This window comes from Lemur catta, chromosome 6 (genome assembly GCF_020740605.2).
Source record: "Lemur catta isolate mLemCat1 chromosome 6, mLemCat1.pri, whole genome shotgun sequence".
Classification (NCBI taxonomy): Eukaryota; Metazoa; Chordata; class Mammalia; order Primates; family Lemuridae; genus Lemur; species Lemur catta.
The window spans coordinates 55,812,066-55,824,606 of record NC_059133.1 but is presented as its reverse complement, the minus strand read 5'-3'; the positions used below and the strand labels follow the sequence as shown (position 1 = coordinate 55,824,606).

General features: G+C 46.9%; 1 protein-coding gene across 1 annotated transcript; it reads right to left on the bottom strand.

Annotated features, from left to right (window-relative positions):
• Window positions 1–6,934: 6,934 nt before the first annotated feature.
• KRT1 (keratin 1) lies at window positions 6,935–12,541 on the bottom strand. Its single transcript, XM_045553928.1, has 9 exons — window positions 11,942–12,541; window positions 10,695–10,909; window positions 10,345–10,405; window positions 9,825–9,920; window positions 9,492–9,656; window positions 9,238–9,363; window positions 8,442–8,662; window positions 7,907–7,941; window positions 6,935–7,815 (listed from the first exon to the last, which is right to left on the bottom strand). The coding sequence occupies exons 1-9, from the start codon at window positions 12,539–12,541 to the stop codon at window positions 7,403–7,405; spliced, it is 1,932 nt and encodes a 643-aa protein (XP_045409884.1). The 3' UTR covers window positions 6,935–7,402.

Below are 12,541 nucleotides of genomic sequence, written 5' to 3'. Positions count from 1 at the left end.
TTCAAGGACTGAACTCCAGCATTTTTTTAACTGAACAAACAAAAATGGTCTCCAAAACACCTGTGAGATCAGCTCAAATCAAAACCAAACCTTTATGCACTTTTAAATGACTGGTCAAAATATTCTGAAAGTTGAATCTGGGACTCTGGGAATCTTGGGAAAGGAAAAGAAAGGAAGAAGAATGTGGAAAATTTGGGGCAAGAGTGGGGACCTCAGGGCTGGAAGTGGCCTGACTTGCCAAGCAGGGTTTGCATCTCTTCTCCTGTGCCCCAGCCTGGGGAAGACCCCTCTGCTGTGTGTCCCTAGTAGAGACTGCCCCATCTCACAAGACAGCCCCACGGCGTCAGACCACTGGCCTCAGTGAAAGTTCTTCTTTGGAGTGAGCTGTGTAACTTCTGCACAAGAAGGGGCCCAGTGTTCTTCCATGCAACAGTGGTGTAGTTCATCTTCAGTGCAAATGACCGAGTGGCCATCACGCCCCACCTGCAGTCATCTTCTTCGGTCTTCTTTCTAGACCTCCCTGTGCTCCAGTTCTCTCTGCACTCACGTTAGCTTTCAGTGGGTCATTTGAGCTCTCAAAATGCTCAGGACTGGGCTCAACACCCGGAGACAAGAACTTTCTCCCATTATGAGAAATTCTCTGTAGCAAGGATTTAGCTGCTTCCTTATGTCTTTACAACCAAGGAACAGAATCAAGATAAAATCATTTTCTTTCTAGTATTCTCAAGAATCTTTCTGAAATATCCAGATGGCATAATCTTCACACTCACCCTCCCTGGGAGCCACAGCTTTGCGGCAACCAGTGCAGGTCCCAGCGCCGTGTGTAAAGGAGGCTTTGTTCCAGCAGAGGACGCTCCACACTGCCTAGACAGAGCAAGCAGGGCCTATTGACAGATTGGAAACTGGGCGTGGGCACCTGGGAGGGGTGGGAATAACCCCACGTGAACCCGGGAAGGACGCACGTTGACTAAGACTGCGCCATGTTTGTGATAATGGATAGGCGGGAGTGCCAGGCTCCCTGCAGCAGGTGTGGGAGGAGCAAACACAGTGACACAGAGCATCCCAGAGCATCCTGGGCACCCATCCTTTCAACAAACAACTAAAAACTGCTGGCGCCACCCACGTGTCTCATGGGCATCTTTACTCTCCCTTTCATCCAGGACAAGACTCCAGCCAGCTGTGGCTGCAGGAGGCGACTTTACTGGCCGCATTTCTGGCCTCCGACTGCAGTCAGCCTATTGGCCATGCCCTCTTCATCGGGGGCCGGTAGTGCCCGCTGCATCCCTGCCCCCTGCCCAAATCTTGACCATATTCCTAGGCTCTTCTCAACTTGTGGCTCCTCCATGACCCACATCGACTCCCCCTTCTGGCTGCTGCTCGAAACATGCTCACTGACAGATTCCACAGGCCACACTCTCTCACTTCCCTGTCCTTTGCACCCTTGGCCGATTTCCCTTTCTTTGTCTAAACCTTAGGCATGATGGTTCCTAGGTTCTGTTCTTGAGTCTTCTTTTTAAAAAAAAAGAGAGAGAGAGAGAATAAGTTACTTTAATAGCAAATAAAAAAGAAACTAATGGAGACAGTTACACAATTCAGGGGTCCACATAATATACTTTCAGTGGAGACATGGCCTTTCCACAACCCTTCCCCCCAGCACACACACACACACACACACACAAGTACTGTTGAAAATATGTGCCTCACATTCTCCCTAGATGTTCTAAAACTGTCCCCAACCACAAAAATGTGCTAAAGCAGCATTACTGCCTAGGGTTCTTCTGGAAATCTGTGGGAACATTTTTTGCTTGTCACTGTGATATGGGGAATTATTACTGGCATTTAGTGACTGGGATCCAGATTACACAGAACCTCTTGCCCAACTTCTGAATAACCCGTGATGTGCAACGGCTGAGCCCAGAACCTAACTCCACACTGCATACAGATGCAAAGGGTTTTAGCACAGTTTTCAGATATACTGAGTTGTGGAGGAGTGCAACTATTGTGTAAATAGAGAGAAGATTGTATTTTTTTCATCAGAAAGCTTGAAGCTGGCTCACACCTATAATCCTAACACTCTGGGAGGCCAAGGCGGGAGGATCGTTTGAGCTCAGGAGTTCGAGACCAGCCTGAGCAAGAGCGAGACTCCATCTCTACTAAAAATAGAAATAAATTAGCCGGACAACTAAAAATATATAGAAAAAATTAGCTGGATGTGGTGGCACATGCCTATAGTCCCAGTTACTCAGGAGGCTGAGGCAGAAGGATTGCTTGAGCCTGGGAGTTTGAGGTTGCTGTGAGCTAGGCTGACGCCATGGCACTCAAGTCCTGGCAACAGAGTGAGACTCTGTCTCAGAAAAAAGAAAAAGAAAGAAAAGCAAAGAAAACTTGAAGGAGTTTTTTTTGTTTGTTTGTTTTTGGGTTTTTTTACCTTTTTGGAAAATTGTGTCATCAGTGGCAAAGCTACTCAGAGTGCTTAAGATGTCCATAGACATCCCTGCATCAGCCTGCATTTGCAGCTGGTTGAATCCATAGTGACTCTACCTACAGGTGCAAACATCTGACTGTCTCATTATGTCTTCAGTGCAGTCCTGCCTGAGATCTTACAAAGTGAAATATATATGATATTACAAATTTTTCCCCTTTGTGTCTCCTTTATATTATAATTGGAACATTGTGTTGATTTTTTTAAAACTTACATGTGATCATAAAATATCTGTGCTTTTGTTTTCCTAACAGTAAAGCATGCTACTTTAATTTTTGCTATGATACAGGGGGCAATGGGACTGATACCTTTAGAATTACTGACCTAAAGAAAGAATATTCTTTTTCAAAAGAAACTTTTATCAATGTCCATAAAGTCCTCGTTAAAATTTTCGTGCCTGTTTTTGATAGAACTGGGTAGTCACGTGAGACTTCCTCGTGGTCCTTCCAAGGGACCAACAGCAAGTTTCCATTTCAATGAAGTCTTTCCTGGACTTTCTACATTTCCAAGAATAGCACAGGCTCCAGTTCAAGATCATCTTTTGGAGTTCTCTCTCCTATACAGTTCTGGTTTTCCTGCTGGGGATTCTCTGTAATTCTCCCTCTACCCCTTCGTCATGAGGTGTCTGATGATGACTCTTCAGTTTACACCCCGAGCCCCGTTCTTCATGAGAATAGAGCAGGTGCACCTGCTAACTAACACATCACCCTTCCCCACAAGCCCTCTTGCTCTGTTCTCTGTCACTGCCCAAGCCAGGGATGTGGAAGCTTCCCTCAACTCTTCTCTTTGCCTCACCCACCCCATCCTACGTCCAATCCATCACCAAGTTCTGATGATTTGACCCCTAACTTTCCTTGGAGTGCATATCCTCATTTCTGGCCACTCTACCACCTGTAAGAACTTGAACTAAAGTGCAAGCCCTGGTGGTCTTTTGCCTTCACCTTTGCAATAGTCTCCTAATAAGTCTTCCTGCCTCGAGTATGGGCCTCTCCAGTCTGCCCCAGGTGATCCTCTGAAAACACCAATCTGATCCTGTCACTCTCCTATTAAACACTCTCACCAGCTCCTCCTCACCTAGGACAGCTGTCTTCGCCATAAAATTCCTAGAAAAAAAGGCATTTTCATGAACAGATAGATATCCCATAGGCAGACCAGGTTTCTTCGGGGACACTCAGGAATAAGAGGAGCTGCAGTCCACACCCAATTCCTATTCTACTAGCAGCAAGGCAGCACTTTCTCTCCCATCGGCCTGGCACGTAGTGGCCTGTAATAAGGCAATAGGTTTCAAAACCCCATCTGAGAACTTCTGACCCACAAACTAGAGTCCAGACCCCGCAGAGTGCCTACAAGGCCCTGCTTGGTTGGATCTGGATATCTCTTCAACCTCATTTCTTGTCCCTAGTTTCATGCTCCTTCAGAGTATGAAATACTTCATGCAATTTTACTCTTCCATATCTTTATCCATATTATTTTCTCTGCCTTGAATGTCCTTGGCTGCCAAAAAAACCTCCCATTTGTTCTTTAAAGCCCTGCCAACATCAGTTTTAACCATCCTTATTTCTGTATGTACCATTTCTGTGGCGTGTATTTCTGTCATCACATGAGTCACATGCGTTGCAATGACATGTTTATGTGCTCCCCACCGCCCAAGTCTCTGAGCTCTCTGAAAGCAAGAACCGTGTTGTACTCACCACAGTACACCCAAAGCCCAGTGCGTGAGACATGGTGTCTGTGCAGGAAAAGTTATTTGAACAGAACCAAACCCAGATCTTTCCTTTATTATCTTTCTAATGCTGATGCATTTGGGCACTTGATCTTACTCATTTTAGTTTTTCTCATTATATACTGACTTACCCAGAGTTTTCATTTAATCTTTGTACCCTTACAAGCCTTGATAAGTTTCACTTTAAATTGTATTTTTCCCTATTTCATGTCTGACCTTACCAAGGAAACCCAACTCCAAATGAGATGAACAAGAGTATTCCCAATACTGAAATGTGAATAAATCAAGTTGTAACCTAAGAAAGAATCTAGAGTGTAGGTCAGAGTATGAGAATTCATCACCATTCATTCAACATTGTCCCTGGGAGACAGACATTGTATCTGTGGGCTCCCGAGGTCAGTTCTTCTGTGGAAAAGGCTACATTATCTCCCTCAAGGCCCACCTAACTCCCATTGTTCTAAATTCACAAGCACCAAGCCACCTCTGGTGACTAATTTAGTCTTCTGAATATCTTGATAACAAGATAGGGAAGCTCTGATATTTCAGTCACTAAAAATATAGGCTCCCCTCAAGCTAACGCATGGACTTTCTGGTTGACACATAAATCAACCCTTGATTGGTTTGGTTCACATAAATCAATCCTCAGGAGCAGATTCAACTTTGGGTGCACTAACAAAATCAATTTCATGTCCCTAGAGAGCTGTCACTGGGCCACAGTTACCACATCAAGGTACTTCTCTCCTTAGAGGTCCTGTGTGAGCAGCCAGCAGCCGTCTTCTACCAACTGGTCATTCCTTTTTAATGTCATTTAACTACTTCTGTGTCACACATTCACAATTCACAAAACAGTTCCACATTATGTTTTTTATCCTCTTGTTGTCCAGAAGAGGTAAATATCTTCATCCCCATTTCACCTATAGGACAACTGAGGCTCAGGATGGCTGAGCAATCATCCAAGAAGCCCACACATCGTGTAAGCTGTGGATTATTTTTCTTTGCCTGCCCTTGAAATATCAGAGTGGATTCAGCCCAGGTTCTCTGAATCAAAGTTCCGTGTTCTTTTGACTCCACCATAATACTTTCCAAGTTCTCACATCAATCCAGGTGGAACAGACATGGTAAAGGGGTTTTATCCAGCCAAACCCATGGCTGGAGTCACCCCAAAAGTGACAGCAGGGGAATTTCCATGAGGAAGTGCCCTAAACCATCCCAAGATGGGGCCAGCTGGGATTCCAAAGAAAGAAGCACTAAATCCCAGGGTGATGAGTCCAAAGTATTCACTAGGGGAGCTTCTGCACAGAGCAGGCTGCAGCATCCTTTTGGTGGACAGTGAGACAAGGAAGCTTCTACCCAGGTGAGTCTGCAATGAGGGCTCAGCTTACGGAGTTTTACCCAAGAGTTTAAGGAGTTTGGCTCAGGGCCACAGCTAGTTTCTTCATGTTTAGCAAAAGAATTACCTTCTCCGTGTTTTCAAGAAACAACCTAAACAGCTTTGTCAATGCCTGGGAATGTTCGAGGCCCAGCTTGGCCTTAAGCCTGCAGGAAAAACGTGCAGCTGGCCAGCTCACAGGGCAGTCCAGGCATTCAGTGGGTCTCAGGCAGGACGCAGAAAGCAAGCAGAGGGAACTGAGGGACCCTGGAGGAGGGCTGGCTGGGAAGGAGGAATAGAGCTCATCTGAGTTATGTTTACATAGTACTCAGGTGACTTACACTGTCCTTATGCCACTTAGCTCTGTCTGACACTGGAGCTAGGAAGACTTTTCCTAATTGGAAGTTAAGAAAATTGCTCCTCGGAGAAGTCGACTGACGTTTTCAGTCATAGAACCATTGCGAAGCTGATGCTCCCTTGTTCCCTCGGACAAGCACCTGCTGGGGTGTATGGCATCCAGCAAGCAATGTTACAATAGCCAAATTATCATCATCATCTTTGTCACCACCACCATTATCATTAAAATTGGCACTTACTGAGCGCTTACTATGTGCTCAGCCACATTTACTCATCATCTTTCTCAACGCTCACCATAGCTCCCACAAGGGAGGCATTATAATCCCCATTTTAGGGATACCAAAACTGAGGTGCAGAGAGGTCTGTAACTTGCACATTATGCAGAACTAGTAAATGGTGATGGTGAGCTCCAAACCCAAGCATATCTGAGTTCAAGTGTCCAGGCTTCTGTCCACTATGCTAGCCCGTGTGTACTAGTTCACACGTACGAGCTATGTGTCAACAAAGGAATGTCTTAGATTAGGCAGAGCTTTGGGTGGTGGCCCCATAGAGGGGAAATGGAATATCCAACTCTCTGTTAACACTCTTGGTTCTTGAACTCCACAAGCCAAAGTCTGTATTCTGGTTGCAGTAGCCACAGACCCTACATTACCCAGGCCCCTCTCATCACTGGCTGTTCCCCTTCTTCTCAATGCCATACCCCTCCTTCCCAACCTGCTTGCTCACTCCCTTTTCAAGAAAGCCTTCTTGGATGAATACAAGCAGCCACCCAGTCTCTCCACGTCCCCATGACATCCCCATCCTCTGGGAAAGAGCCTGTTCTTTTGATTCCACCCTAGTGAAACATTGCTGATCAGCCTCCCGTCCTGCTTTTGTTCATGTGTCCCGACTCCCCCATGTGCCATGTGGCACTAGTGTCACTCCCACAAAACACCCATCCAAGATAGACAGTGCCATAAACAAAGGAGATTGAGGCGCACAGAGAATTTCAAATGCAGTTTATTGCAGCAAAACAAGGAAATGGGGGGTTTAAGACCTCTCCACAAAAGACGAACAACTTGCTTACACCTTATGTACAAAACCAAAGCATCACAGAGACAGGATACTGAGGAGCTGTCCAGAGCAATTGCTCTGTGCATGGCAAAGACGCCCTGGGTCGAACTGGTCTGTGGTCTGTGGCTGGCTTTAGGAGGTGCTTTGAAATGTCATGTGTGTGGTGGTAATTACTGAACTGTTTCTCAGGCAAAGCACAAAGCAGGGTCATAGCCAGGGAACTGAGATTGCCACTGATCTGAAAACTTCTTTGGGAAGCAGAGCAGAAAAGAAAGAGCTGGGGAAGTAGGATGAGCCAGTGTAACTAACCATAGCTCTTTTCTCCAATAAGGCTGGGACAACTGACCTTGGTCTTGCCAAGCAAATTTGGTAGTGATGGAGGGGAAGAGCTAGAGCTAACGGGATAGAGAGCACTGCTTTATCTCGTCCCTCGGGAATAACTGGTGGACATGAACTTCACGCTGGAACTACCACCAGAGCTCTTGACACCCCCAGAGCTGGATCCCCGGCCTCCCAGGGAGCCTCCAGAGCTGCCACCACCGCCGCCTCCTCCAGAGCCACCTCTGTGGCCCCCACTGCTGCCTCCTCCAGAGCTGGAGCCATAGCCACCACGGCCACCGCCGCTGCCGCCGCCGCCACCTCCAGAGCCATAGCTGCCGCCTCCAGAGCCGTAGCTGCCACCTCCGGAACCATAACTGCCACCTCCGGAGCCGTAGCTGCCACCTCCAGAGCCACCTCCGGAACCGTAGCTACCACCGCCGCCGCCAGAGCCGTAACCTCCACCTCCTCGGCCGCCGCCTCCACTGATGCTGGTGTGGCTGGTGCTCACAGCTGCGAGAGAAGGCTCGGTTACCTTCGGCCCGACACCCTTTCCCACCCGACAAAGCCTGCACGTGCCCCTGAGACGTCGGCTTGTACTTACACACACTCACGTTCGGCGGACACTCTCCAGACATCCTGTAGGAGAAAAAAAGGAACTCCCTCAGGACACTGCAGCTTCACAAACCCCTTCCCCGTGCCCTCCGGGGCTCCTCCAATCCACCTGCTCCGGGACCTGATCCAGTCCCCTCTGGCCTCCCAAGTCGGCTGTTTTTCTCAGCCTGAGTACAAACAGGGAGAAATCTCCATGCAAATTAGACCAGAGTCTTGCAGTTAATGAGGCCCCTCTAAAGGCACCGACTTTAGGCCAGATGACACTGAGGCAGCGCAGATAAAAAATAAATTGCTCCGTCTCAGAGCTTTTCATTGAGATGTTATAGCCTTAAAAAAAAATAAAATAAAATGTTTGGGACTCCAGCTCCCAAAGTGAAACCAAGTCCTTCCTCCTGCTCGGTATACTTTTCATTTCCCCCTTCCCAGGACAAGCTACAATCAGATGGCTGCGTCTTCAAGAACAGTCAGCTTGCAAGGAAGGAAGCCCATAAGAAGTGGTCCAGCTGCCAGGGTGCCTCCCTCACCTGCTTTCCTCTCCCTCCAGGAGGGTCCTGTAGGTGGCAATCTCCAGATCCAGGGCCAGCTTGGTGTTCATCAGCTCCTGGTAGTCGCGCAGCAGCCGGGCCAGGTCCTCCTTGGCCTGCTGCAGGGCGTCCTCCAGGTCGTTCAGCTTGTTCTGGGCATCTTTGAGAGCATTCTCCCCACGCTGCTCAGCATCGCTGATGGACTGCTGCAAGTTAGAGATCTGGAAAGAAGAGAATCAGGCACATTACACCCTCTTATACTAACTAATCCCAGCTCGGCCTCCTCACCTCAGATTAATCTCCCCACCCCAGTGAAGCCAATACACGAGTTCAACAGAACCACTGGGCCCTAAATCATCTCACTCATTCACCTCTGGATAGCTCATCACCCCGATGACTTCCTTAAAGGACCTTAGGGATAACATAACAGCCCCTCTTCCCTCTGAATCAAGGCTCCTCCAACCCTCACAGGCTTGATATGCTTCTAAATGCCCACCCTAAAACCTCCTGCTGCCTTTCCTTCACTCCCCAACTCTTAAGTCTCACTTTGAGTCACGAGTTAGATCACTCATACTGACCATCACATCTTTCTCTACTGGGCCATTTTCACAAGTTTCCCCAAAGAGAACCTGGTATGAAGGCTGAATTCTGGAAACCAACATAGTCACCAAAGAAACTGAGGATAATAATGTAGCCTTGGTACGAATTGCAAGCTTCAAAAGTAGGAACGTACCCTCCGTTACCTGAGGGTTACCCCATTCCATAGAGCTCAGTGCTAGAAGGAGGAAGCAAGTACCTGCTTCTTGACAGTGTCGATTTCAGATCTAAGTCTCTGGACCACGCGATTCAGCTCGGAAATCTCCATCTTTGTATTTTTCACATTGTCTCCATGTCTGCCAGCAGTTATCTGCAGCTCTTCATACTAAAGATAGTAGATCGTGTCCATTATATGCTGGCAGAGCACAGCATGGCACAGACACACAGACAGAGATGACAGGGTAACAAGACAAGACATCTTGGGGAAGCTGGTGAGGCATTCAGGCCATTCACCTTGGTCTGGTATGCGGACTCTGCCTCAGCTTTGCTCTTCTGGGCTATGTCCTCATACTGGGCCTTGACCTCAGCAATGATGCCATCCAGGTTGAGGCTGCGGTTGTTGTCCATGGAGAGGATGACATTGGTTTCGCTGATTTGGGTCTGCATCTGAGACAGCTCCTGCAAGACATAATAGTTCAGTGACGCTTACAGTGCTAAAACAGAAACAACTTAGACAGAGGGAGGGGGCAATAGATGGAAGATACATCTCTATTCTTCTGGATTGTGGTGGGTTCAGGTTTAAAGACTCTCCATTTAGGCAAACTTGGTTGAAATTAGAAGACTTACCACTTGGTAGATTGTTGTGAAGAAATCAATATCACTCTGCAGGTTGTCCACCTTGGCCTGAAGGTCCACCTTGGCCATATAAGCAGCATCCACATCCTAGAGGGACAAAGGCCATCATAAAGCCATATTCTTTCCAGGGCAGGTCCCTCTCTCTACCTATGAGGGTATTTTCCAAGTAGAAGAGGAGTTTGAAGCCCACTCCACACATTTTTACCCAGTAAATTATAACTCCTGGATTGCTTCACCCTTGGACATCACAATCAAGGGAGCTTGCTTGCCTTGCTGAGAACTGGCCTCCCCACTTAGCATGTAAGGTGCTGAGAACTACGGAGAAGCTGAGTGCCTGGATAAGTCCAGGTCCACAATAGTATGCAAAAGCAGCTCTGCTCCAGATGCCATCAGATCTACCACCTGGTTCTCCACATCATGATCTCTTTCTGCTCAGTCACTGGAGACTGTCTTCTAGTATTTATCTATTATTTATCTCCTATGTGAGTTCCATTCCACAGAATTTGCTTACCTTCTTGATGGTCACAAACTCATTCTCTGCATTTGTCCGCTTGTTGATTTCATCCTCATACCTGCGGGAAAGCAGAAATGATTGGTAGATTCAGAGGAGGTGAGGCCTGAAATCCAGCATTCTAGATTAAAGGTGCCATTGCCTTCCTTCTATGAGCCCAGATCATCTAAGCCACTCCTTGTTTCCGAGGAATAAAACCACTAGACTATTTCTATCTTCTCAGAAGATGAAGATTTCTGAAAATGCCAAATGGGTGTGCCCCTAAGCTAAGAAAAGTCATAGCTATATAATGCTTATCACTTTCTGGAACTCTCATAGAGCAAAAGTCAAGAACTTCCAGGCTTTCTTACTTGTTCCGGTAATCCTCCACCGTGTCTTGCATGTTCTTCAGCTCCGAATCCATCCGAGATTGATCATTCTTCAGTTGGTCCACTCGATTTCTGAGACTGTTGATATATGCCTCAAAGTAGGGCTCTAAATTGTGGGTTCTAGTGGAGGTATCTACCTGCTGCAGGAGCTCCCATTTTGTTTGCAGCACCTGATTCTGCTGCTCCAGGAACCTCACCTAAAAACACAAGACTCCATTACCCCTGGTGCAGAAATGTGGTCCCATGGCCAGAGTCCCAAGGGCCACCACACAGCAAGGCTCATGCCTCATTTGGAAAAGAACTTCAATTCCTATTTCCTGGCCATGACAAATAGAGAAATAAGAAGAAGATGATCAAGTTAACATTACCTTCATAATAAAACTCAACTTATTTTAATTCAGGGAAGCACTGGAAGGGAGTAGCTACACAAATACTAATGGCAAAGCACATATAAAATTATTGCAATTATGTTTTGAAATAGATACATATTTAAGAGATTGGCCTTCCAATATTTTTTAGGTAGATTACCATAAAAATTGGTTTGCATCTCCTGGGCATACACACAGTTCAAGAATATGCTGGGGAAATCCAAAATTGGATTTGAAATTTACTGTGGATAACCTTGGGTTGATATTATAATGATTAAACAAAAAGTAGAAAATGCTTTATGTTTTTCTAGAGCTGATGCTTAGGAATATAGTACAAAACAAACTCCACCCTGATGCAGTGCCAATGGAAAATGCTCAGAGGGCTGAGCTCCCTTACGACAGCAAAAGATGTTTGGCACTGACTTAATACATAATTTCTGCTGTAATATCACAACATACTATGTTCACACTTAGCTCCCTTTTATGTATGGTTAGGAAGACCTTTCTAGGGTTCTGATTTGCACCCTAGAAAGTTCAGTTAGCCCTTGGCTGTTATCTTCATTCAACAGAAATGAGTCCCAGTTCAGCTCAAGAGCTGAACGAAAAACACTTAAATGTAAATGTCAAACTGACACATGTTTAGGTAGACCACAAACCCCTTTGTCAAAGAGAATTTAGTCATTAGCACCATCCACAAGCAGACTTCTAACCTATCTCTTAGGAGACCATTCCACAAAATATTCTTTTAATCATCCAAACACAGAAACTTGAGATTCAACCCCACATATGTCTTGACTGCATCAATCCCAAGTGGGCCAACAGCCCCACCCACGCCCCAGTGCACAAAGTGGATAAACTTACCTTGTCGATGAAGGAGGCAAATTGGTTGTTGAGTGACTTGATTTGCTCCCTTTCTCGAGACTTTATTTTTTGGATCTCAGGGTCAATCTCCACATTAAGGGGCTGCAGAAGGCTCTGGTTGACGGTGACTTCCTGTATGCCACCAGGGGGGCAGACAGGCCCATAACCACCCCCATATCCACCACCCCCAAAACCACCACCCCCAAAACCACCACCCCCAAAACCACCTCCACCAAAACCACCTCCACTGCCAAAACCACCACCACCACTGCCAAACCCACCACCACCACCACTGCCAAACCCACCACCCCCAAAGCCACCACCCCCATAACCACCACCAAAACCGCTACGTCCACCTCCTCTAGCCACACTTATAGAGATGCTTTTACTGCCACCAAGATTAACAAGACTCCGACTTCCAAAACCACCACCACCACCACCGCCACTACAAAAGCCTCCTGAAACTCTCCCACCACCTCCTCCACTTCGGCGTGAGGAGCTGCTGGTGGTTCTACGCTGGTAGCTGATTATTCCAGCAGAGCCAGCGCTGAAGCCCCCTCCTCTCCGGTACCCAGACCGGGAGCTAAACTGCCGACTCAT

Excerpts from the sequence above, each read along its gene's own strand:
- KRT1 (XM_045553928.1), bottom strand. The coding sequence starts at position 12,541 with ATGAGTCGGCAGTTTAGCTCCCGGTCTGGGTACCGGAGAGGAGGGGGC. Across the intron at positions 10,406-10,694 it reads GTGGAGGATTACCGGAACAA|GTATGAGGATGAAATCAACA; the intron begins GTAAGAAAGCCT and ends GCTTTCCCGCAG. Across the intron at positions 7,942-8,441 it reads CTGGAGGGAGAGGAAAGCAG|GATGTCTGGAGAGTGTCCGC; the intron begins GTGAGGGAGGCA and ends TTTCTCCTACAG.